Here is a 26066-nt window from a genome sequence, read left to right as displayed (position 1 = left end):
GGATAGGAGGCCGGGCGTGGTAGTTCATGCCTGTAATCCCAGCACTTTGGGAGGTTAAGGCGGGCAGATCACGTGTAATCAGGAGTTTGAGACCAGCCTGGCCAACATGGCGAAACCCCATCTCTACTAAAAACACAAAGCTACCCAGGTGTGGTGACACATGTCTGTAATCCCAGCTACATGGGAGCCTGAGGCAGGAGAATGGCTTGAACCCGAAAGGCAGTGGTTGCAGTGAGCTGAGATCATGCCATTGCACTCCAGCCTGCCTGACAAAGTGATACTCTGTCTCAAAAAAAGAAAAGTTTTCTGGATAGGTAATGATTGATCTTTTGGAGGAACTGGCTTTTTATTTTTTTTTCTTGAGATGGAGTCTTGTCTTTAACCCAGGCTGAAGTGCAGTGGCACACTCTCAGCTCACTACAACTACCACCTCCTGAGTAGCCAGGATGACAAACTCACACCACCATATGCCCATCTTTTTTGTATTTTTTTGTAGAGACAGGTTTTGCCACATTGCTGAGGCTGGTCTCGAACTCCTGAGCTCAAGCAGTCTTCCCACTTCAGCCTCCCAAAGTACTGGGATTACAGATGTGAGCCACCATGCTTCAGTCTTGATACTAACAAAAGGAAATTTTAGATTACCTTTAGATAATATGCCACGTTACCTAGGAATTTAGCCTAAAAGGTATAATTACTGGAATTTTAATTTTTTTTAAGGTTATTTGTGGCTGAGCTCAGTGGCTCATGCCTATAATCCTAGCACTTTGGGAGTCCGAGGCAGGTGATCACTTGAGGTCAGGAGTTTGAGACCAGCCTGGTCCAACATGGTGAAACCTTGCAGGTGTGGTGGCACACACCTGTAATCCCAGCCACTCATGAAGTGGAGGTTGCAGTAAGCTGAGATCATGCCACTGCACTACAGCCTGGGCAACAGAGTGAGACAATATCTCAAAAAAAATAAATTTTTTAAAGTTATTTGTATACCAGTATCACTACTTGGGAACTGAATATTTGAAACAAAAAATTATGTGCAGTTCTTTTTGCCCTTTTTTTGTGACTCAAGGCTGTTCTGTTCCTCAGTGTAGAACTAACTTAGAAAAGAGCCCTTCAATATTTTAGTTACCTTTCTTGGTTCCAAGTAGAAGGAGTAGACCTTGGCTCCATGGAATTTTCTCGTTTGCATTTTCCTGGTTTGTTTTCCTAGACCCTCTTTTTCATTTCCTCTACACAGATTGGTGAGGAAATGAGCCAGAACAGTTTCATAAAACAGTATCTGGAAAAGCAGCAGGAGCTACTTAGGCAGCGTCTGGAACGTGAAGCTCGAGAAGCTGCAGAACTTGAAGGTAAGCCCAGATTGTCACTTTTAACAAAGGGTTCGTCATTCTTATCCCTGTCACCAAGCAGATAGGCCTAACTAGGCGATTTCAGAAATAAGTGAGGCAGAGACTGCTACTTACTTGGCTTTCGTAGCCCATGAAGCCAAGTGATCTACTGTTTACTTTTGTCAGGGAAGAGGACACTTAATTTGACTGTCTTGTTAGAAGAGGATTTCTGCCAACAGGAAGAGTTATAAGTAAATTAAGCTACCATTTAGATGAAGTAGAGCTGAATCCCAGGGAGTTTTTTTCTTTGTATACAGTGCTCTTTTTGGTATGTATCTCTGTATCTATGACTTTGCCTGACCTCCTTCACTCCTCTACATATTCCTACATGCTGAGTCCTTCACTCCCTCCCTGCCCCGACCCAATCTGTACTTTGCAGAAGCTTCAGCTGAGTCGGAGGACGAGATGATCCATCCTGAGGGAGTGGCTTCCCTGCTGCCTCCTGACTTTCAGAGCAGCCTGGAGAGACCAGAGCTGGAGCTCAGCAGACATTCGCCCAGTACGTATCTCCCTCCCCACTGCGCTGTTTTGTCAATCCTGCGTAGTTGGTGGGGGGAGGTAGTTACACCTCCTTTCATGCTAAGCCTCCATGAAAGTCCCAGGAAAATTCTGTGATGTTAATATTTGACATCTGTTTCTCATGGAAATTATGCTCTTTTTGAAGTCTGCTTTCACCTAAATATTGTGTTACTTTCTCATTGTTTTACAAAGCAGTATGATTTTTTATCTCATCTGTACCTCTTCAACTTTTCTACCTCTGAATTTGGCAACAGTCAGCTCTTTTTCATCTCTTCACCAGTTGTATATATTACGTATTAACACATTCAGTCATCTCCAAATTGGGCATTTGCTGTGGTTTAATCAAATTTTTGTTGTGTACTTGTTGTATACCAGGCACATGCTAGACACTAGGAATATAGTAAAGAAAGAAACAAGTCTCAGCCCCAAGAAACTTAGTCTAGTGAGGAGATGGACATTAGTTAACAGTTGTATTGGTTACTGTGCAAGACAATGCAGAATATTATGTGAGCATTTTATAATAGGGAGCTCTAACCTAGTATATAACATTGGTTCAGGCAAGATTAATTTCTTTACATTATAAAAAATATTAAGCACCCAGGCCAGGAGCAGTGGCTCACACCTGTAATCTCAACACTTTGGGAGGCCAAGGTAGGTGGTCACCTGAGGTCAGGAGTTCCAGACCAGCCTGGTCAACATGGCAAAACCCTGTCTGTATTAAAAATACAAAAATTAGCCAGGCATGGTGGCAGCATGGGCAAGAGAGCGAGATTCTATCTCAAAAAGTATATATGATGATGATAATAAGCCCTCAATTTTGCGTAATACCTCAAGCAAAAGTCTATAAATATAGCCTTTGTCTTTTGGGAACTACCTGTCTAAATCAGTGTACTTTCAGGAGAATATATACAGGTTGAGCATGTCTAATCTGAAGACCCAAAACTTTTTGAGCATTCACCTGACACTTAAAGGAAATATGCTCATCAGAGCATTTCAGATTTTGGATTTTCAAATTAGGGTTGCTGATTCAATATAATGCAAATATTCAAAAATCCAAAACATTTGTGATCACAAGCATTTTGGAAAAGGGATACTTAACATGTATATAAAACATGTATTGGTAGTAGATATGTTAAACCAATGCATAACTTAACAAGTATTTTGAGTAATTACTAATGTTAGTGGGGGAGGGGGAATCCACTATAATCAGTGTGTTTAGGATGTGTGGAAGATTCCGGCTCTTGATTATAGAATTCCTTCATGGACTACATTTGATTTTAGTAAAAGGCTGAGCAGCATTCGAATTCCTTCATGAAAATATGTTTTTAAGGAGATATTTAATGGCGGGAAAGAAATTTTCCAAAAGGCTAGAGAAAATAGCCTTTGAGTCTAATTTTAAGCTCCTATTTTACTCAGTCCATGTTTTTTTTGATCCTAGTCTTAGACTCAGAAGAACATTTTAAAAAACCTTTTAGTAAGAAAATACTGACCAATACTTTGGAATTACTAAGTTCCTTAGGGGCTCTTTTCTCCTGAAATATGACAGTAGTAGACCCTCAGTTGATCCCCTTTGCTCTTTATGCTCTTTCCCTCCTGATTTTAAAGCCTAGAGGAAAGAGAAAGCTTTTCTAAAATTAATTGTCAATTTTTCTTCTCAAATAAAACTCAAAAATATTTATTGAATTTCTACTACATACATACCTCTGTGTGAGAATATGTAGGGGATTAGCACAGCATAAAGTCTGTTAGGAAGAGAGAACAATTGCACATAAATCAAACAATAGAAGATAGTATGTGACATAATGGTACAGATACAGGGACCCAAAAGAGTGGAAGAGCATTGAGGACTAGAGTGATTAGAGAAAGCTTCATAAGAAGGTATAGGATTTGAGCTGAGCCTTAGAAATGGTTAGGGATTAAAGTGACAGAGAAGATAAAAGAACATATTTTTAGGAAGGAACAAAAGCAGAGGTAGAAATGAATGTGGTATTTTTAAAGGAAAGGTAGACTAATCTAGCCAGAGGAGAGTATTCACATTCCATAATAGCAAAACAAGGTAAAAGGTAGATTCGGGTGATATACAGAGGGTTTTAAATGCCAGGCCAATAAGTATGAGGTTTTTTTTTTTAAATTCTATAGGTAATGGGTGAACCATTTTAAATTCTTTTTTTTTTTTTTTTTTTTTTTTGACACGGAGTTTCGCTCTTGTTACCCAGGCTGGAGTGCAATGGCGCGATCTCGGCTCACCGCAACCTCCGCCTCCTGGGTTCAAGCAATTTTCCCGCCTCAGCCTCCTGAGTAGCGGGATTACAGGCACGTGCCACCATGCCCAGCTAATTTTTTGTATCTTTAGTAGAGACGGGGTTTCGCCATGTTGACCAGGATGGTCTCGATCTCTCGACCTCGTGATCCACCCGCCTCGGCCTCCCAAAGTGCTGGGATTACAGGCTTGAGCCGCCGTGCCCGGCCCTAAAATTCTTAATAGGACCATGATTTGATAAAGACCTTTCCTTAAAAAAAGAAAGGCTAACAGCCGTGCGAGGTGGCTCAAGCCTGTAATCCCAGCACTTTGGGAGGCTGAGGCGGGTGGATCACAAGGTCGAGAGATCGAGACCAACCTGGTCAACATGGTGAGACCCCATCTCTACTAAAAATACGAAAAATTAGCTGGGCATGGTGGTGCGTGCCTGTAATCCCAGCTACTCAGGAGGCTGAGGCGGGAGAATTGCCTGAACCCAGGAGGCGGAGGTTGCGGTGAGCCGAGATCGCGCCATTGCACTCCATCCAGCCTGGGTAACAAGCGAAACTCCGTCTCAAAAAAAAAAAAAAAAAAAAAAAGAAAGGCTCTCAGTTCTTAATATAATTTGAAATGAAAATGAGGAATGATTTCTGAAATAGATTTCAAAAGCAAAGATTTAGAGTAGGGGTAGCCAATCTTTTCAGTGCTTTATGTCATCAATAAGACCCTACCCATAACTAATAATTGATGGAGGAAAAAAAAAACCCAGAGGTTAAAAAAATAAAAGGTGGCTGGGCGCGGTGGCTCAAGCCTGTAATCCCAGCACTTTGGGAGGCCGAGGCGGGTGGATCACGAGGTCGAGAGATCGAGACCATCCTGGTCAACGTGGTGAAACCCCGTCTCTACTAAAAATACAAAAAATTAGCTGGGCATGGTGGCGCTTGCCTGTAATCCCAGCTACTCAGGAGGCTGAGGCAGGAGAATTGCTTGAACCCAGGAGGCGGAGGTTGTGGTGAGCCGAGATCGCGCCATTGCACTCTGGCCTGGGTAACAAGAGCGAAACTCCGTCTCAAAAAAAAAATAAAAAAATAAAAAGGGTGCGGTGGCTCACGCCTATAATCCCAGCACTTTGGTAGGCCAAGGCAGGTGGATCACCAGGTCAAGAGATCGAGACCATCCTGGTCAACATGGTGAAACCCCGTCTCTACAAAAAAATAAATAAATAAAAGGTGAAAAGTAAATTGGAAAGCATGAATGTAGTAAATTGTAGAGTACTGCTAATAATTGCCTTAAATGCTCTTAAGTGTCTTTTTATACGATAAACTTTCCTACTTCTTTGTTTGTTTGTTTTTTTTTTTTTTTGAGACGGAGTTTCGCTCTTGTTACCCAGGCTGGAGTGCAATGGCGCGATCTCGGCTCACTGCAACCTCCGCCTCCTGGGTTCAGGCAATTCTCCTGCCTCAGCCTCCTGAGTAGCTGGGATTACAGGCACGTGCCACCATGCCCAGCTAATTTTTTGTATTCTTTCCTACTTCTTATCTTGGCTTAGCTAAAAATCTCATTATAGATTTTGTACAAAATTTAGTTAAAGGTCCTGAATGGAGTGACAATTTGGAGTTCTAGCAGTGCTTAGGTGAATCAGCATTAACCCTAATGTTTGCCCAGAAATCAGATTCTTCCAAGCGTAGAATCTCAGTCTGCTGTATGCCATTGCAGTGGCAGCTTATTTGTTGGCTTTGGGTTATTTTGGATTCTCTCTTAAATAACAAATTTTGATTAAGTTTTCTGCTAACATTTTTCAAAATTCTAGTGGCACCTGAGGGTTTTGGTTTATTTATTTATTTATTTATTTATTTATTTAGGTTTGCTTTGTTTAGGCCGGGCACTGCGGCTCACGCCTGTAATCCCAGCACTTTGGGAGGCCGAGGCAGGCAGATCACGAGGTCAAGAGATGGAGACCATCCTGGCCAGCATGGTGAAACCCTGTCTCTACTAAAAATACAAAAACTAGCTGGGTACGATGGCACACATCTTTAGTCCCAGCTACTTGGGAGGCAGGAGAATCGCTGGAACCCAGAGGCGGAGGTTGCAGTGAGCCAAGATCATGCCACTGCACTCTAGCTAGGCAACAGAGCGAGACTCCATCTCAAAAAAACAAAAACAAAAACAAAAAACATTACTATGTTTAAGAATATGGATTCCTGGGCTCTACCCAAAGAATCTTAAGGAATAGGAGTCCTAGGACTCTCCCTGAGTGGTTCTGTTGACCAATTCGTTTTATGATGACTGATAGAAGAGTTTTTCTGTGTTATAATTTATCAAGATCTTTGGTTTATATTCCAGCATCTTCCTGTTTACGTGCTATGGGCAGAATCCCAAAAAGGAAGGAAGAATTGGTTTGCCGAAGTGTAAGGGCTCATGCCTGTAGTCCTAGCACTTTGGGAGGCTGAGGTAGAAGGGTCACCCAGGAGTTTGAGACTTGGCCTGAGCAACATAGCAAGTCCTATCTGTACCAAAAAAAATAGAAAAAGTTAGCTGACTGTGATGGCACATGCCTGTGGTCCCAGCTACTTGGGAGCTGAGGTAGGTAGATTGCTTGGGCCCCAGAGGTCAAAGAGACAGACGACAGAGTGAAATCTTGTCTTAAAAAGAAAAAATTGGAGCCGGGCGCGGTGGCTCAAGCCTGTAATCCCAGCACTTTGGGAGGCCGAGGCAGGTGGATCACGAGGTCAAGAGATCGAGACCGTCCTGGCCAACATGGTGAAACCCCGTCTCTACTAAAAATACAAAAAAATTAGCTGGGCATGGTGGCTCGTGCCTGTAATCCCAGCTACTCAGGAGGCTGAGGCAGGAGAATTGCCTGAACCCAGGAGGCGGAGGTTGCGGTGAGCCGAGATCGCGCCATTGCACTCCAGCCTGGGTAACAAGAGTGAAACTCCATCTCAAAAAAAAAAAAAAATAAGTAAATAAATAAATAAATAAATTGGTTTATAAAATCCTGTCTGACTTTCCCTCTTGATTTAGGTCTTCATCACTTTCTTCAGATTTTTCTAAGGTGTTAGAACTCATTATCCACCTACCGTAGACAGAAGTTGTCTAGATTTGCTTCTGTATCATGATTGTATGTACAGAAATTCTTACTGTCCTTAATTTTTTCAAAAAGAGCTCAAACAGAAAATACATTTAAAAATGGATATTCAGAATATTGATTCTTTAATAGCGGTGACCTTAGCCAGCCTTTGGTTTGTAGAGTATGCCCCTCATTTCTTTATCTCCATATTAAAACCTGGATGTTGAAATTCTAGAGAAATGCTAGATATCTTAAATACAGGTCTAACATGAGTTCAGATTTAGGTTTGGCGTTGTTTCCAGGTCTGTATTCTTTTAATTCCTGATGTTTATTCATATCTAAGGTTACCTTTTAGCCACAGGCTTTTCTTCCATCTCTGGCTACCTTAGTTTGGTCCCACAAATCCTGCCCAGGAATTTGTTTTCTAGGATGAAGAACTGTTTCCTCTATAACCCATAAACATTCTGCACTTTAATATATCCTGCATTGTCTAGCATCTGCCTTTTCCTCTCTCTGAAGACTTCTGGCTTTGGACTCTTGGAAATCTCATATTTGCCCTAACTTGTTTTTCAAATCCTGAAATACATTTATTATTAGCATGTTATCAGTATTGGCTCGACCCTTAGCTAAAGTGCTCACTGTCTACACTTGTTACTAACATCTGGCCTAAGACATTCAGTGTGACCCTGTGCTTATAATAGAAGGTATCACCTTTCCCTGGAGTTTGCCTGTATCACATCAGCTCTTTCCAAAGAACCAGAAAAAGATTCCTAATCTTTACATTTTGTATTGCTAATTTCTTGTTTCATGTCTGAGGCCCCTTCAGTTTTCACTTTTACTGTAAAACAGTAATGACCGAAACTTTCTGAACAGCCCTGCTCATTTCTCCAGATCTCTTTGATGACTTACTAAGAGTGCTTCCAGAGGAGTAATCATCCAGAAATCCTATCACTGCACTTTTATAGTATCAAAAATAACATTATGGCCGGGCGCAGTGGCTCATGCTTGTAATCCCAGCATTTTAGGAGATTGAGACAGATCACTTGAGGTCAGGAGTTCGAGGCCAGCCTGGCCAACATGGTGAAACCCTGTCTCTACTAAAAATACAAAAATTAGCCGGGCGCGTGCCTGTAATCCCAGCTGCTTGGGAGGCTGAGGCAGGAGAATCGCTAGAACCCAAGAGCTGAAGGTTGCAATAAGCTGAGAAGACACCATTGCACTCCAGCCTGGGCAACAAGAGGGAAACTCTGTCTCAAAAAAAAAGTTATAATCCAATAGAATAGTATATAGTTCACAATAGGTAGAGAAAGAGGCTCTTTTGCTTGTACGTACTAATTTTGTATGCACTAATTTTTGGAGTGCACCACTGCACTCCAGTTACTTGACTTTTTTTTTTTGTAGACAGAGTCTCACTTGCCCAGGCTTGAGGGCAGTGGCGTGATCTCAGCTCACTGCAGCCTCCGCCTCCTGGGTTCAAGTGATTCTCCTGCCTTAGCCTCCCAAGCATCTGGGACTACAGGGGCAAGCCACCATGCCCAGCTAATTTTTTTTTTTTTTTTTTTTTTTTGTATTTTTAGTAGAGGTAGGATTTTACCATGTTGGCCAGGCTGGTCTCAAGCTCCTGGCCTTGTTTTTTTGTTTTTTTTGTTTTTAAATTATTATTACAGAAGCCTATTTCATTTTAGATTATAAGGATTTAGAAATAAGAGAGAAGATCTTGGGTTAGAGCTGCACACTACCTGCTTTGTTTGCTCTGTTACTGTAGAACATGGTTTTGTGGGGACAGGGCACAGTGGCTCACGCCTGTAATCCCAGCACTTTGGCAAGCTGAGGCGGGCGGATCACTTGAGGTCAGGAGTTTGAGACCAGCCTGGTCAACGTGGTGAAACCCTGTCTGTACTAAAAATACAAAAAATTAGCCAGGTGTGGTGGCACTTGCGTGTAATCCCAGCTACTCAGGAGGCTGAGGCAGGAGAATTGCTTGAACCTGGGAGGTAGAGGTTGGAGTGAGCCAAGATCACACCACTGCACTCCAGCCTGGGCAAGTGAGAATCTGTCTCAAAAAAAAAAACGGGATTTTATGGATCATTTAAACCTTTCGTAGTGTATTAAAATTGAGTACAATCGGCCGGGCGCGGTGGCTCAAGCCTGTAATCCCAGCACTTTGGGAGGCCGAGGCGGGTGGATCACGAGGTCGAGAGATCGAGACCATCCCAGTCAACATGGTGAAACCCCGTCTCTACTAAAAATACAAAAAATTAGCTGGGCATGGTGGCACGTGCCTGTAATCTCAGCTACTCAGGAGGCTGAGGCAGGAGAATTGCCTGAACCCAGGAGGCGGAGGTTGCGGTGAGCCGAGATCGCGCCATTGCACTCCAGCCTGGGTAACAAGAGCGAAACTCCGTCTCAAAAAAAAAAAAAAAAATTGAGTACAATCTAGCTGATTAAGTATCTGGAATATAATTATCTTTGTGCTATTTTCTAAACTAAATAGCTCATTGATATTTGTATTGCTGTTCTACATAGTATTTTAATTCTGGTAGGAAATTTAGAAATCATCTAGTCCAGCCCCTCCTTTTTCTCAGTCACAACATTTGAGACTTGGGCACAGTGGTTTATACCTTAATCTCAGCACTTTGGGAAAACCAGGGTGGGAGAATTACTTGAGCCGTAGAGGCTGAGGCTGCAATGAGCCATGATCATGCCACTGCACTCCAGCCTGAGTGACAGAGCAAAACCCTGTCTAAAAAGAAAGATATCGAGACCCAAATTACTTAAGTGATATACCCACAGTTACCTTCCTTCATGGAATTTGAGTGAAACTTTCTTTCAGTTTTTACATGGTTTTATCATTCAGGATAGCCTAGATTGGTGGTTTCCAAGCTTTCTTTTAATAGAACTTATTTTTTTCCTTTAAAAAAAAAAATCTTACCTAGGCGGGGTGCAGTGGCTCACACCTGTAATTCCAGCACTTTGGGAGGCCATGACAGGCAGATCACTTGAGGTCAGGAGTTCAAGACCAGCCTGGCCAACAGGGCAAAACACTGTCTCTAATAAAAAAACACAAAAATTAGCCAGGCATGGTGGCGGGCACCTGTAATCCCAGCTACTTGGGAGGTTGAGGCCTTGAATCGCTTGAACCCAGGAGATGGACGTCTCAATGAGGCAAGATTGCACAGCTGCACTCCAACCCGGGGCACAGAGCAAGACTCCCGTCTCAAAAAAAAAAAAAAAAAAAACCTCACCTTGAGCTCTAACACATAAAACCTAATTGAGAAGACCCGGCCGGGCGCGGTGGCTCAAGCCTGTAATCCCAGCACTTTGGGAGGCCGAGGCGGGTGGATCACGAGGTCAAGAGATCGAGACCATCCTGGTCAACATGGTGAAACCCCGTCTCTACGAAAAATACAAAAAATCAGCTGGGCATGGTGGCGCGTGCCTGTAATCCCAGCTACTCAGGAGGCTGAGGCATGAGAATTGCCTGAACCCAGGAGGCGGAGGTTGCGGTGAGCCGAGATCGCGCCATTGCACTCCAGCCTGGGTAACAAGAGCGAAACTCCGTCTCAAAAAAAAAAAAAGAGAAGACCCAATTCTGAAACCCCATCCAGTTGGCTGGAAGTAATTTCTAGGAACTTTAGGACGCTGAAAAACATTCCTCTAAGTACTTATTTCTTGAGTTTGTTTTGCAGATTAGTAATTTAATCATAATATTTTGGTTGAAATTAGAAAGTAGTAGTAACAGACAATTCAAAAAAATGGATATAGAACGTAACGAAGTCTTAAACTTTATTCATAGTAACAAGACTTTGTAGAAATAAGTACACTTTGTACATCCCTGCTAGATAATTTGAAGCCCCTGGAAATTATTTTGTATTTATTTGAATTATTTATAATGGGTGAATTGGCTTTGAGGTATTGAAAATATTCTAGACATACACACCAAGAATTACCAATAAGATCCTGACCTTAGGGCTTTATGTAGTCTTTTCTTTAGCGTGGAAGTCAAAGAAATTGATACAGATATGTCTTGATATATTCATATGCTATGATTGGTTGGAGTTTAGAAAGCCTGATTTTAAAAAGCCATGAATGAGTCTTCCCATCATGAATCTGACTTGATTCTTTTTCATTCAATAGGAAAAAGTTCCTCAATTTCTGAAGAGAAAGGTGACTCTGATGATGAGAAACCAAGGAAAGGAGAAAGACGATCATCTAGGGTCAGACAGGTAACTCAGATGCCTCCTAAAGCATCACCTCTTTAGTAATGCTTTGTATATCTTCTCTTCCTCCTCAGACTTTTTTCAAGTTAGTATGTCTCTAGATTTTGGGTTTTTTTTGGGGGGGTGGGGGGTGGGGGGGAACAGGGTCTTGCTCTGTTGCCTAGGCTGGAGTGCAGTTGTGCAGGCACAGCTCACTACAGCCTCAACCTCCCAGGCTTAAGCAGTCCTTCCTCCTCAGTCTCCCAAAGGGTTGGGATTACAGGCATGAGCCACTGTGCCTGACCTCTAGATTTCTTTGTACTCATTTTCCTTCTCTTTGTCATCTTTTTGTTATTCATTTTGTCTTTTTATTTAGGTCTTCTCTGGCTTTCAGATTTCTAAGTGGATATTTTTTAAAAATTTAAATTTGAAAGTTAGCAGCCGCCGGGCGCGGTGGCTCAAGCCTGTAATCCCAGCACTTTGGGAGGCCGAGGCGGGTGGATCACAAGGTCAAGAGATCGAGACCATCCTGGTCAACATGGTGAAACCCCATCTCTACTAAAAATACAAAAAATTAGCTGGGCATAGTGGCGTGTGCCTGTAATCCCAGCTACTCAGGAGGCTGAGGCAGGAGAATTGCCTGAACCCAGGAGGCGGAGGTTGCGGTGAGCCGAGATCGCGCCATTGCACTCCAGCCTGGGTAACAAGAGTGAAACTCCGCCTCAAAAAAAAAAAAAAGAAAGTTAGCAGCCTGGTCTATATTCTTTTTTTTTTTTTTTTTTTTTTTTGAGACGGAGTTTCGCTCTTGTTACCCAGGCTGGAGTGCAATGGCGCGATCTCGGCTCACCGCAACCTCCGCCTCCTGGGCTCAGGCAATTCTCCTGCCTCAGCCTCCTAAGTAGCTGGGATTACAGGCACGCACCACCATGCCCAGCTAACTTTTTGTATTTTTAGTAGAGACGGGGTTTCACCATGTTGATCAGGATGGTCTCGATCTCTCGACCTCGTGATCCACCCGCCTCGGCCTCCCAAAGTGCTGGGATTACAGGCTTGAGCCACCGCGCCCGGCCAGTGGTTTATATTCTTAAAACACATTATTAGATAAGATATGACATAATTAACCATCCAATTAAAGCTTAAAAGTTATTTGATACAATATTAAGTGGGCAGACTACAAAAGTGTTATGTGTAGTGTGATTATGACTGTACAAAGGAAATGATTAGAGGAAAGGACAAAAAAAATACCAAAATGATAAAAAGATAATCATATTAATTGATAGTAGGTTAGTTCTCTTCGGCCCCCGCATCCTCCTTTTCTACTTTCTAGAGGCTCTGCTAATATTTTATTGGGGAAAACAAGGATGCTTGAAGCTAAAACTTAAAACTAGATAGAAGTAGCTTCATTATTATATTCCTTTTGGTCACTCTATTTTGATTGCTCTAAGGACCACATTAGTCATGACTTTCTCCTATCACACCTGTTTCTGTTGCTGACAGTATGTATCATTGAATTTCTCCTTCCTAGGGGTGTCTCATTAGATACTTTGTCTCCTCTGTTGATTGTGAGCAAATACATTTGAAGCCATTGTATATCTGTTCTTTCAGGCAAGAGCAGCTAAACTCTCTGAGGGCAGCCAGCCTGCTGAGGAGGAAGAGGATCAAGAAACACCTTCCAGAAACTTGAGAGTCAGAGCAGATCGAAGTTTGAAAACAGAAGAGGAAGAAGAGGAGGAGGAGGAGGAAGAAGATGATGAAGAGGAAGAAGATGATGATGAGGGACAAAAATCTAGGGAGGCACCAATCCTGAAAGAGCTTAAGGAAGAGGAGGGGGAAGAGATGCCCAGAGTAAAACCAGAGGAGATAATGGATGAGAGACCTAAATCAGTAAGATCCCAGGAACAGGAGGTGTTAGAGAGAGGAGGGAGAGTTACAAGATCCCAGGAAGAGGCTAGGAAGAGCCATTTGGCCAGACAACAGCAGGAGAAAGAAATGAAAACATCTCCCCTTGAGGAGGAAGAAAGAGAAATAAAATCTTCACAAGGCTTAAAGGAAAAATCGAAATCCCCTTCCCCTCCTCGACTGACTGAAGATCTAAAGAAGGTCCCACTTGTAGTGCAGCCAGAGCAAACTGCCAGCGAGGAAGAGACTCCTCCACCTTTACTTACCAAGGAAGCATCTTCACCACCACCTCATACACAACTCCATAGCGAAGAAGAAGTAGAGCCCATGGAAGGCCCAGCCCCCCCTGTCCTCATTCAGTTATCTCCTCCTAATACAGCTGCTGAGACCAGGGAGCTGTTAGTATCTCGGCATACTGTCCAGTTGGTAGGAGGCCTGTCTCCTTTGTCAAGTCCTGCAGACACCAAAGCAGAATCTCCAGCAGAGAAAGTGCCAGAGGAGAGTGTCCTCCCTCTCATTCAGAGAAGCACACTGTCTGACTACTCAGCCTGGAAGAGTCTTGAACCTGAATCAGACAGATCTGCTCAGCCGCTCCCTCTGAAAATTGAAGAGTTAGCACTGGCCAAAGGAATCACTGAAGAATCTCTGAAACAGCCATCTTTGGAACAGAAGGAAGGCAGAAGAGCTTCTCATACCCTTCCCCCAGGCCACAGATTGAAACAGTCAGCTGATTCATCCTCTAGCCGGTCCTCCTCATCTTCCTCTTCCAGTTCTAGATCAAGGTCTCGCTCTCCTGACAGTTCAGGTTCTCAGTCTCATTCACCTCTCAGATCCAAGCAGAGAGATGTAGCCCAGGCACGTAATCATGCCAACCCTCGTGGTACACCCAAGATGGGCTCCAGATCAACATCAGAGTCCAGGTCACGTTCACGTTCACGTTCACGTTCACGTTCACGTTCACGTTCACGTTCTCGTTCTCGTTCAGCATCAAGCAACAGCAGAAAAGTGAGTATGAGAGAATCCTGGGTATATTCATGTTCTGTCATATTCCATTGGTTTTCATTTCAACCCCTGGAGAACCTGTCATGATTTCTGGAAGGAAGAGAGAAAACCTCCTTTAGTCCCCTTTGCTGATTACTTTCCCCTCATTTCAGAATCTAATTTTCAATTAATTGGTTTCCAAAATGGAGTTCTTTTTCATTTTAAGTCCCTTTGATATCAGAGAATGTTGACTTTACATACTCATCTCCTCCACTAGTCGTAACCTTCTTGAGGGTATGGGCATGCCTTTTTACATGTGTGTCCCAGGACCCAGCACCTAGTTAAAACTATTATTTGTTAAATAAGCAGACAAGGAGGCCACTAACTTAAATGGGAGTAAACAGACATAAAGGTCTAAAGTATAAAATTTGGTCCATGGAAACTGGAAAACTCAGCAGTGTACTGAATATCTACCATATACAATAATTTTCCTTGTTATGTGTTTTATTTTGTTTTAGTCTCTGAGCCCTGGAGTCTCCAGGGACAGCAGCACCAGCTATACTGAAACCAAAGATCCCTCTTCTGGTCAGGAGGTTGCAACTCCACCAGTGCCACAACTACAGATCCTTGAGCCAAAGGAGAGGACATCGTCCTCCTCGTCCTCTGTCCAAGCAAGGCGTCTGAGTCAGCCTGAGCCAGCTGAAAAGCATGTGACCCAGAGGTTACAGCCTGAGCGGGTAGGCTATTGTGACCACTCCCTACACAGAGATGGCGGGTTAAGCAAGATCTTCTCTCTTGTCTTTGCTATAAAACTAAAAAGTTAAGTCTGGACAAGGGTCAGTAGAAATGTAGGGGATACCTGTTAATCTCACTTAACTCATTTCCAGCTCCCTGGTTCATGGAAATTCTACATGAGGCTGAGCAGGGTTATCTTCAGGGCTCCCAGGGTCAATTCTTCCCCAGGACTCCTCTTATCTGCCAAAAGGAAGCAGCCTTTGCTCAGTTCTCTCAAAAAAGAATTCTGTCAGAACAAGATCACTGAGGAAAAGGGAAAAAATAAATAAAAAATTCTGATAAAATGGTTGCTGCCATAGATATTCTTGAAGTACCTATTTTTCCATTCCTTATTCTAAAATGAAATAACAAAGATACAGAGGGCTGCGTGTGGAGCTGGTACTGTGTATGTCCTGTCCTGCCTTTTTCAGGCTCCAGGTCGAGGAAAAGGAACTAAGCAGATTTAAGTACTTTGCTGTTTGTTTTTGCTATCTCCTGACAGGGGAGCCCAAAGAAGTGTGAAGCTGAAGAGGCAGAGCCACCAGCTGCCACACAGCCCCAAACCTCAGAGACTCAGACCTCTCATCTCCCAGAATCAGAAAGGATTCATCACACTGTGTAAGTGATATACCTCGACCGGAGTATAACAAGGAACTATGAGTGTGCGATAGTTCTTTGCTCCCTAGGGTTCTTGGACTAAGCAGTCCTAGTTTCCTTTTAAAGCAGAAAGGCAGAGCTTTATGTGGACAAAGGCTACACTTCAATTACTATGTTGGGAGCTGCCACCTTTAAGGTAACCTGAAAAGTGGTCATTAGGGCATAAGGAAAACACACCTGGGATCATCCAGCCAAAATAGTCAGCTCCTTTATGGTTCAGGCAGTAGAAGCTTCTGCTTCCACACTCAAAACCAGGTAAGGGAATTGACTCAGGGCATCTTAATCTTTAACTTATATTTACCCAGGAACCCAGTTTAGTAAAGGATATTGAGGGTCTTAATACAGAAAGGCACAGCTGGGTGCTATTTTTTAGTTTGTGTATTTCCCCTAGTTATGTTAGGATACCCTAGTTCTTACAGCATACAATACAGCTAAATATAAAGTTCTATCAAGTAAGAAGTTTATTCCTGGACCCTTAAGACCATTTGATTGAATTTAAAATTTATACAATTAAGAGGAGGTCTCTCTTTTTCTTTTTTGAGATGGAGTCTCACTCTGTCGCCAGGCTGGAGTACAGTGGCACGATCTTGGCTCTCTGTAACCTCTACCTCCCAGGTTCAAGCGATTCTGCTACCTCAGCCTCCCGAGTAACTGGGATTACAGATGCGTGCACCACACCCAGTTAATTTTTGAATTTTTAGTAGAGTTTTAGTAGAGACAGGGTTTCACTATGTTGGCTGTGATTGTCTCTGTCTCTTGATCTTGTGATCCACCTGCCTTGGCCTCCCAAAATGCTGGGATTACAGGTGGGAGCCACTGCACCCCGCCTAAATTGAGTTTTTAAATCCTTACGTTAAGTCTTAGAGAAATACACGTATCAGGTTAAATTTGTAATTAAGTAGGTGTTCATTCTTCTCAGATAGGTATTACAAATTAAGAAGCCAGTGAACCAGAATTCCTGGCTTCAACATCTCATGGGAAATGAAAAAAAATGAAGCCTGTGGGAGTAAGATTGCTTAGCTTTTAGACATCAGGAACCCTGAACTGCTTTGTAGAATGTCCTTTGTAGACTTGGCATAAAGTTATTCTATGCTTGTTTTTATGCCATTTAAATAATGCTACCAAAACAATTTTCCCCTATATGTAATTGTCTAATAATTTACACTCTACTGAGAGCTTCAAACTGTACTTTAACTCTGACTTTTGGAGGGTATTGGGCAGGTGACATGATTTATCTCATGTTATATCTCATGCTTGTGACTTTAATGATAGTTTTTGAAGACCTTACTATATAGCTTTTGCATGGCAATATACCCTTGTTGGGGATAGAGCCTTGTCCATTCTGATAGTCTTGCCTCTGCTGCCATCTTGTGGCTATTACATTTTTTGTTTGGCAGCCAAAAGTTCACTCTATTTCCTTTGACATTTTTTTGTGTTTCCCTTCTGGAATGGGTACATTATCCTTTGGAAAAGGGTTTTTCTTCTAGGACCATAAAGTGAATGCTCAGCGGATTCTGGAAGGTGTTCAGGATTCCCCAGCTACATCATCGATGAGGAAATGGTGTGACATTTTCTCTTCCATATCCCTCTGCCAGACATAACCTCCTCCCAGTTCCATGGAGGTACATTTTACATACAATTTTACAAAAGCATGTCCTTTGTGAAATGGCAGTTTTGAAGTGGGTATTGACAGCCCTGCTGCTAATCAGACCTGAGAAACTGCTTCCTATGCACCTTGGGAAGAAGATGATTTTCTGAAAAGCTCTTTGCTAGCCTTAACATTCTGTGGGTTTATGAGCTGCTAGCAACAGAAAGGTATTTTGTTTTGTTTTGAAGCAGCTTTTTTTCTGGATATTCCCATGCAAGTCCAGGGCACATGAAGCTTGGAGTCATAGAGGTTTCCCCATCCCCCAGGTAAAGGTGGTTTTGATCTTCATTTTATGACTGAGATAATCACATTGATTTTAATAAGGTGATAGGCAAGTGGCATCTTGGGCAAATGCTTAGATTGTCCATTGTTACCTAGGTCAGCCTCAGTGGAGTAGTGTATAGAGAAATAGTCTCCACTGAGGAACAAATCACACACATTACTCGTAGCTGCTTTCTTTCTAACTGCCTACCAGATGGTTTGTTCAACAGCCTAACAAAATGACATGCCTAAAGGCCTAAACCCATAGGCATTGGATCTGGTAAATGAATCTTTGAGAAGGTTGCGTACATTTCCGGAGGCCCTACCACGACTGGTTAACACCACCATTCCAGGTCTCTCACCCCTCCAGAGTGTTGTGTGCAGCCTGCCAGTCCTCTAGAGCCTTGGCCAATTTTTAAGGTGGAATCAACAATGCTAAATGGGAAAGACCATTTATGGCGTGGCCAGGCATGGTGGCTCATGCTTGTAATCCCAGCACTTTGGGAGGCCAAGGTGGGTGGATCACCTGAGGTCAGGAGTTCAGGACAAGCCTCACCAACATGGTGAAACCCCATCTCTACTAAAAATACAAAATTAGGCCGGGTGCGGTGGCTCAAGCCTGTAATCCCAGCACTTTGGGAGGCCGAGGCGGGTGGATCACAAGGTCAAGAGATCGAGACCATCCTGGTCAACATGGTGAAACCCCGTCTCTACTAAAAATACAAAAAAAATAGCTGGGCATGGTGGTGCGTGCCTGTAATCCCAGCTACTCAGGAGGCTGAGGCAGGAGAATTGCCTGAACCCAGGAGGCGGAGGTTGCGGTGAGCCGAGATCGCGCCATTGCACTCCAGCCTGGGTAACAAGAGCGAAACTCCGTCTCAAAAAAAAAAAAAAAAAAAAAAATTAGCCATGCATGATGGTGCATACCTATAATCCCACCTAGTTGGGAGGCTGAGACAAGAGAATCACTTGAACCCAGGAGTCAGTGAGCTGAGATCATGCCATTGCACTCCAGCCTGGGCAACAAAAGGGAAACTCTCTGTCTCAAAAAAAAAAGAAGAGTAAGACCATTTGTGGCCTAACCTTGGTTTCTCTCTGTTTCAACAAGAAGTCATACAACTCTAAAAAACAGAGCAGTAATGTGTTAAAAAAAAAAAATTAGACTTCAAGGACATGTCACCACTTGGAAGAGATTGACTTTTTTGCTGTATTTGGTTAAATCCATTCTGATTCTGATTGTGCCTCAGGAATTCTAAATTTATGAGGTAAGGTGTCTTTTTCATTGTTTGGAGCAGAAATTTGTGGGTCCTCAGTCCTGTTTCAGTTGAGTCCTGTTCAAAACTCTGGGTATAACAAAAATGTACCTGGCTGGGTGTGGTGGCTCAAGCCTGTAATCCCAGCGCTTTGGGAGGCCGAGGTGGGCAGATCACGAGGTCAAGAGATCGAGACCATCCTGTTCAACATGGTGAAACCCTGTCTCTACTAAAAATACAAAAAATTCACTGGGCATGGTGGCACGTGCCTGTAATCCCAGGTACTCAGGAGGCTGAGGCAGGAGAATTGCCTGAACCCAGGAGGCGGAGGTTGCGGTGAGCCGAGATCGCGCCATTGCACTCCAGCCTGGGTAACGAGCAAAACTCCGTCTCAAAAAAAAAAAAAAGTACCCATACAGCAGAAAATAGTGGTATTCTCTTTTTACTTAAAAAAAAAAAAAAAAAAAAATACGCCGGGCGCGGTGGCTCAAGCCTGTAATCCCAGCACTTTGGGAGGCCAAGGCGGGTGGATCACGAGGTCAAGAGATCGAGACCATCCTGGTCAACATGGTGAAACCCCGTCTCTACTAAAAATACAAAAAATTAGCTGGGCATGGTGGCTCATGCCTGTAATCCCAGCTACTCAGGAGGCTGAGGCAGGAGAATTGCCTGAGCCCAGGAGGCGGAGGTTGCGGTGAGCAGAGATCGCGCCATTGCACTCCAGCCTGGGTAACAAGAGCGAAACTCCATCTCAAAAAAAAAAAAAAAAAAAAAATAGGGAAAGAAAGGAAAGAGGGGAGTTGTTTGTGTGGGCAACTGTATCATTCAGTTGTAGTTAATTCAGAGCTGGATTTTCCTCAATACAGCCTTCCTGTATGCACAACCTTAGTAGGCAATAGCAGCTTTAAGCTCTTGGTATAATGCATGTTTGTCCTTCTGTCTGTGTAGGAGTAAGGTAATAGTTCCTTAAGCCAATATGATGGTGTAATTGATATTCCCCAGGAGACATACAATGCCAGTATCCCAAATGATGCATGAAAAAGCACAATTTGTTGTCATCAATAGTTTCCTCTACTGAGAAATTATCTAAGGCCACATACCCCAAAATCAAACGGTTTTTGTTTATCTTGGGACCAGTATGCTCCTGAAGGTATCTAGTCCCACTGTTTCTTATTAAATTTTCATATCAGTTCTTCAGCTCCTCATGAATTTTCATAATAACTAAAATTTAAAGAAATATGCCTGTAGGAATTTCCTTTTCCATTAGCTTCTCTGAATCTCATTCATATTCACATATGAATTGTATAATGTGATATTATTAGCCTCTTAGTAGTACAGTCCTTTTCTTCTGAGCTATAAATGCATTGTGTACTGTTTAATTGTGGATAGATATCCCTACTGCTTATTCCATGCAATTACAAGACTTAACGCTGTGTCGGGCTCTGACATGTAGTTAACAAGGCTTTGGTTCTAGACTAGCAAGTAGAGTCATTATAGGGACAGTTTCAAGGATTCCTCATCCTCATTGTCTTCTTTTTTTTTTTTTTTTTTTTTTTTGTTGGAGACGTTTTACTCTTAGCCAGGCTGGAGTGCAGTGGGGCAATCTCTGCTCACTGTAACAACCTCCTCCTGGGTTCAAGCAATTATCGTACCTCAGCCTCCTGAGCAGCTAGGACTACAGATGCGGGCCACCACACCCAGCTAATTTTTGAATTTTTAGTAGAGATGGGGTTTCACCATGTTGGCCAGGCTGGTCTCAAGCAATCCTCCCACCTCAGCCTCCCAAAGTGTTGGAATTACAGGCATTAGACACCACACCAGCCCTCATTATCGACTGAAAATAAAATGTTCAGAATTTTTGGGTTCCACAGAATTGATCATGGGGAAATAAAAAACACACGCCTCCTATGTCTTAAGAGGGCAAAGGGAGCATGGTAAAATTCTTATTCTTAAAAAAAGGAAGTAGGATTTTCAATAACAAAATCGCTCAGAGTCAGCTGCTTCTGGAGAGGCGTATTAACAAAGTATTTTAGGACAGTGGATAAACAGCATTTTATTTGAGGATGGCTGAAGGTAACATTTTCTGTGGCATAACATTCTTTGTGGGGATTGTAGAAAAAAATTTTTTTCTTTTTTCTTTTTTTGAGACAGTTTCACTCCTTATGTTCCAACAACGTGACACTTCTTAAAAAAAAAAAAAAGGTGGGGGCGGGCAGCAGAAAGGACAGAGTTTTACTTTGTTTGCCCAGGCTAGAGTGCAATGGCGTGATCTCGGCTCACTGCAGCCTCAGTGTCCTGGGTTGAAGCCATTCTCCTGCCTCAGCCTCCCGAATAGCTGCTATTACAGGCATGCACCATCCACACCCGGCTGATTTTTGTATTTTTAGTAGACACAGGGTTTCACCATGTTGTCAGGCTAGTCTCAAACTCCCATCCTCAGGTGATCTGCCAACCTCAGCCTCCCAACGTGCTGGCATTACAGGTGTAAGCCACTGCACCTGGCCAAAAAATTTTTTTTCAATAAAACTTACAGGTTAGCAAGCATTTAGTATGTGGCCGCTTGGTACTGTCAATGACACCCTAATTCAGAAATAGGGAACATTACTTTGTGTTAGGCCCTAAGGGGCTAAGAGGTGCAATCCCTCCCCTTGAGGAATTATGCAGGGTAGAGATGAGAGCAGGTAAAGTAGCAGTTATACAGAGTGATAAGGGCATTGCTGAAAACCTGTTGTGCCAATCACCAAATGGCTTTGCCTCAGAGAACAAGCAGTCTACTATTTGAGGAAACTCAGAGTCTCAGAGGTGGCATCAAATGAGATAATGGCCTATTAAGTGTACATGTGTTTTATATATATCTGTACCTTCACTTGGGGTGTCCTCCAAGCCAGACTCTTAAGAGCTAACACTTATTACACTGTTCCATGAAATAGGCATTGTTATTATCCCCACTTTACAGATTACAAAACAGATACACAGAACCAGGAACTTACCTACTGTCACACAGCTTGTAACAGGATGGGGCTAGCTAGTCTGACTCCAAAGTCTTCAACCTGACTCTGAGCAGACAGGGACCACTATGTGAAAGGGAACATCTAAAGTAATGTATAAATATGGCCACTTTGGCCTGCAGTTGGCGTTGTAAGTGTAAGATTTTAAGCCACGAGGAGAAAATTTCATTCCTAGCTAAAAGCACGTGTTACATGAGACACTGAGCTTTGGTTCTCAGAAGTTTTAGTGTTAAACTGCTGCTGCCACTAGGATACAAAAGAAATATCTCTGCAGTCAACAAATAAGCATTTTGAGTATCTACGGAGCACTTTTTGAATTACTAGCATCTGGTTCCAACTTCGTATTTGGTCTAGTGAAGATTCCCATGATTAATATTTTCTGCTTAGTTCCCAATAACTTTCTGTCCCAGCTGATCTCCCCCGTCCCATATATAACAGCACTCACTTCACTGTCTTATCTACTTTAGAGCTTCACCTTGGAGCCCTTGCTTCAAGAAGTGGCCTTCAAGCTTCAGCTACCCAAGGTCCCCTTGCCCTGTTTATCCTTTCTTTTTCTGGCCCCATTGGACCCTGGGGCAGGGTGACCTTATTAAAGACTCTGTGAAACAAAGTTGTCTGTCATCTCTTCAGAGACACCACCCCCTGTCTCCCTTCTACTGGTAATTCAAAAAAGAACTCTTCCTTCCCTGCTTATCCAGTTCCCTCCACCATCCTGGGAAAAGGACATGTTGGAGTAGTAACACGTGGTCGTTGTCAGAGTGAGCAGCCAGTTAGTTACTGTGGTGATTGGATAGTGACAATTCCCATCCCACTTCCCTACCTGCAGCATCTGACTGGCTGGTCTGGTTTCAGTGTTCCCTGCCTAGATTCCTGGATAGAGGGTGATAGGCACTTAAAACATTCCTCATGCCCCACCCTCTATCCAGCTTTCATTACCATTCTTCTTTAATCACTTCAGCTTTGGCTTTATCATTCTTACTTAATCCTTTTTCACTCCCACCTCTGTTTTCCTGCCTTCTATTTTCTGGAATCTTCCAATCAAGCAGCTGTAACTTTCTATGTCCTCCACCCACCCCTCCCTTGCCCCCTGGGAAGACCAGGAGGGAGCACTCCAGCCCTGGGGGGTTAGGCTTCTGTAACTGCTGTAACCTGAGAAAAGAAGGCCAGGCCTCTCCAGCTAGCAGTCAGCTCCCTGTGGCCTGCCAAAGGATAAGAACCTTGCTCACTCAGCTCCCTCCCTCTTCTTTCTCCTCCCCTGCTGCAGCAGGGCCCTCCCCCATCCGCGCACACGGGCTGCTGGGTAAGTGGCAAGATGGCTCCCCTGCATGTCTCCGGCTGATCGCTGCCGCTCCGCCAATACAATAGAGCCAGCCACTACCAGCAGCCTGGCCCTCTTCCTCCTTCTCCAGAGAGATCAATCCAGCCGAACTCGGGGTTTGCCGTGAGGACTTAACGCTTATCTCTTAAAAGCCAGATCTGTTTTAGCCTCCCCGCACCACCACCACCTCCCCTTCCATTTACCATTTTTTGGATCCCCGGTTGCTACATCTCAATTTTCTCTCTCTGGATCGGGTGGCTGGGGAGGAGGTGGTGGGATCTTGGGACAAGGAAGGTGTGTTTTTGTTTTTGTTTTTAATTTTTTTAGGATTTTTTTTGTTTGGTTTTTGTTATTTCTTCCATTCCAGAAAGGGATAAACAGCACTTCCAGGGGGAGAAAAAAAATCATGTTATCAGAAAGCAAAGAAGGGTGAGAGCTTCACATTTCCATGTGTGCCTTTTCCCTACCGCTCTGGCTCCCTTCATCTTCCTTCTCTTCCTCATGGCTTTCATTCCGTCTTTCGTTTTGGTTTGTTTTCAGTCATTCTGCTTTCCCCCTTTGTCCTTCCTGCCCAGTTTCTAATTGGCTCCACTTGCCCTTTCTGTGTGGGAAATATACATATATATATATATATATATATATATATATATATTTTTTTTGGCATAAGCCTTTTCTCTAGATGTAAGCAGTTCAAGCTCGTGTTTTCTGTGGGGGCCTGTTAGCTGGGGGCACAGTTCCAATTTTCCCCTCCCCCTAGCCCCCTAGTACATCCCTCCTTGACTGCTCTAGGGAGGTTCTTCTGACCTCTGAGTGTCAGTCAGCCTGTTGGGAATGCTGACTTTTCTGCTGGTGGTTATCGGCCTGGGAGGCTTGGTTTCCCCTGTCCTGAGACTTAGGCCTCTGATCATCTTGATTTTTTTGGCCCAGTTTTTGGGTGGTAGAGCGGGTGAGATTTGAGATAGAAGTTAGGGATGAAGGCAGCAATCAAAGGTGGAAAGATAGTTTATCTGAAGTGAATCTCTGGGATTCTTTTCCTGAAATGGGAGCTAACTTGGGAGATTAAGAGTGGGAGAGTGGGTTTGGTGTTCACGGGGGGAAGCTGCCTGTGTGGGGGAGGGCGTGTCCTGACTAGGAGGCCTGCTGTCTTTATCACTTGGAAGTCGGAATGAGGGAGTGGGAGAAACTGGGTGAAAGCCGAATGTAAGAACAGTTTCTACAACTCTCAGGTAAAAGTGGCCCTAATCATCTCTGAGCTCTTGTACTCTATTCAGCAGTTTTAATTTTTCCTTTTGGATGAGAGAGGGTCCTTGAAGCTTGAACCTTGCCAGGCCTGCTTCTTCCCTGCAGCCCTCACCCCTACTAGTTTCTCCATGCTGGTGTCTCCAGATCCTGAGGGTCAGCAGGCCTTTACTTATTAAGCAGTTGATTAAACACGGGTCAGGCTTGTTTGCCACAGCCATGGCCATTCTTTCTTGTCTTTTTAAGGGAATCGGGCTTCCCTTAGTTTCTCATGCAGTTTTGCCACATAAAGGTGTCTTTGGCCAGGGAGACTGAAGCCACAGGGTTGTGGACAAATCACAGTCACTTTTGTGGGACTATTTTCAGGGGAGGGTGTTCGTCCTTTCATTTAAGAGTACTCTGGTGAGTTATTATTTGAGAACAGTTACAGTCCTAACCCCACAAATAACTTGAACTCATCTGGGCAGTGGGTGGATGTGGTTGCTGTGATCCACACTCTTCCCCCAAGGAGAATCTGTTTCCCACTTTTCCCATTGGGACAAGGTCTCTAACCTTGATCTGAAAAGTAGCCCTCCTAATCCCACCCGAGTGATGAGGCATGGGGGTTTCCTGACCCAGTAACTAACATCTTGCTCTCTCTTCCCCTTGGTTCTTTTCTGCCCTCCACCCCAACCTCTCCCCCCTCCTGTCAGTGAGGAGAAGGAGGAAGTGACCATGGACACAAGTGAAAACAGACCTGAAAATGATGTTCCAGAACCTCCCATACCCATTGCAGACCAAGTCAGCAATGATGATCGCCCAGAGGGCAGTGCTGAAGATGAGGAGAAGAAAGAGGTAAACATCCAAGCCACCTGTTGGGGTGGGTGGGCAGGAATGGACCTAGGGGAAAGAGTAGACCACTCTAGTGATCCCTCTTACACAGTGGGTTAACTTAAAGGAGGGATGAGGGCAGGGACATGAATCAGGGTAGGGCCAAGAGAATTCGCTGGTTAGCAAGGGATACCCCTTGTGATGGGGACAGGGCTCAATTATTCTCCTTTCTTTGTTGGGGAAGTAGTGCCCAGACTCTGGATGTTTGTAACTAACTGGAAAGTCTGATAATTGCCCCTGAAGATTCATGTTCAGCTTTTCCTGCTGTCTTCCCAAGCTTTTCCTGGTGGTAACTCCTTTAGCTTTCCCTCCTTTTTAAAAGCCTGAGGGAGCCCAACGCCATCTAGTGGACATTCGTGGTTCTCACCAGACCAGCCATGCTGAGACGTTTTTGTTCCTCCTCTGCCCCCTAGTGGTCTCATTGCAGAGATGTAGCTACTTAGAAGCCAGCGCTTGTGATCCAGAAGGCCCCTTCTCAGTTGTCTGTGACCTGATCCCTCTACCTCCTTTTTGGCATATTGTTATCTTGTGTCCTGCACCCAGTTCAGGGGGCTTCCCCCATCAGAGGCAGCGAAGTCTTCTTGGCTCTTAAAGTAATTGAGAAAGAATTAGCTGGGTTTAGGAGTGGGCTAACAGGGTGGGAGGGACTGTTGTGTGTGTAGCCTTTTTCTGGTGTGTGTTGCGGGGGTGGGGGCCGGTGAAAGTGATTTGATGTGCAGAATATTATTTATTACAAGGTCCTTCTTCCC

General features: G+C 43.7%; 1 protein-coding gene across 7 annotated transcripts in view; it reads left to right on the top strand.

The window, feature by feature from the left end:
* The window catches only part of ACIN1 (apoptotic chromatin condensation inducer 1), a 39585-nt gene that overhangs the window by 3790 nt on the left and 9729 nt on the right, over positions 1-26066 (top strand). For 4 of the 7 annotated variants that reach the window (XM_010335050.3, XM_010335049.3, XM_010335048.3 and 1 more), the window contains exons 3-9: positions 1232-1343; positions 1762-1881; positions 11348-11436; positions 13015-14313; positions 14808-15026; positions 15566-15681; positions 25140-25281. In XM_010335050.3, the coding sequence (XP_010333352.1) occupies positions 1232-1343; positions 1762-1881; positions 11348-11436; positions 13015-14313; positions 14808-15026; positions 15566-15681; positions 25140-25281 (2097 nt within the window). Of the gene's footprint in view, positions 1-1231; positions 1344-1761; positions 1882-11347; positions 11437-13014; positions 14314-14807; positions 15027-15565; positions 15682-18478; positions 23638-25139; positions 25282-26066 lie in introns of those variants that run through there. The other 3 variants (XM_010335051.3, XM_039468647.2, XM_039468648.2) reach the window with 3 other exon arrangements.

The sequence above is a fragment of the Saimiri boliviensis genome, chromosome 2 (assembly GCF_048565385.1).
Source record: "Saimiri boliviensis isolate mSaiBol1 chromosome 2, mSaiBol1.pri, whole genome shotgun sequence".
Taxonomy (NCBI): Eukaryota; Metazoa; Chordata; class Mammalia; order Primates; family Cebidae; genus Saimiri; species Saimiri boliviensis.
The sequence above is the reverse complement of the archived record's forward strand: the minus strand, read 5'-3'. Positions and strand labels throughout refer to the sequence as shown.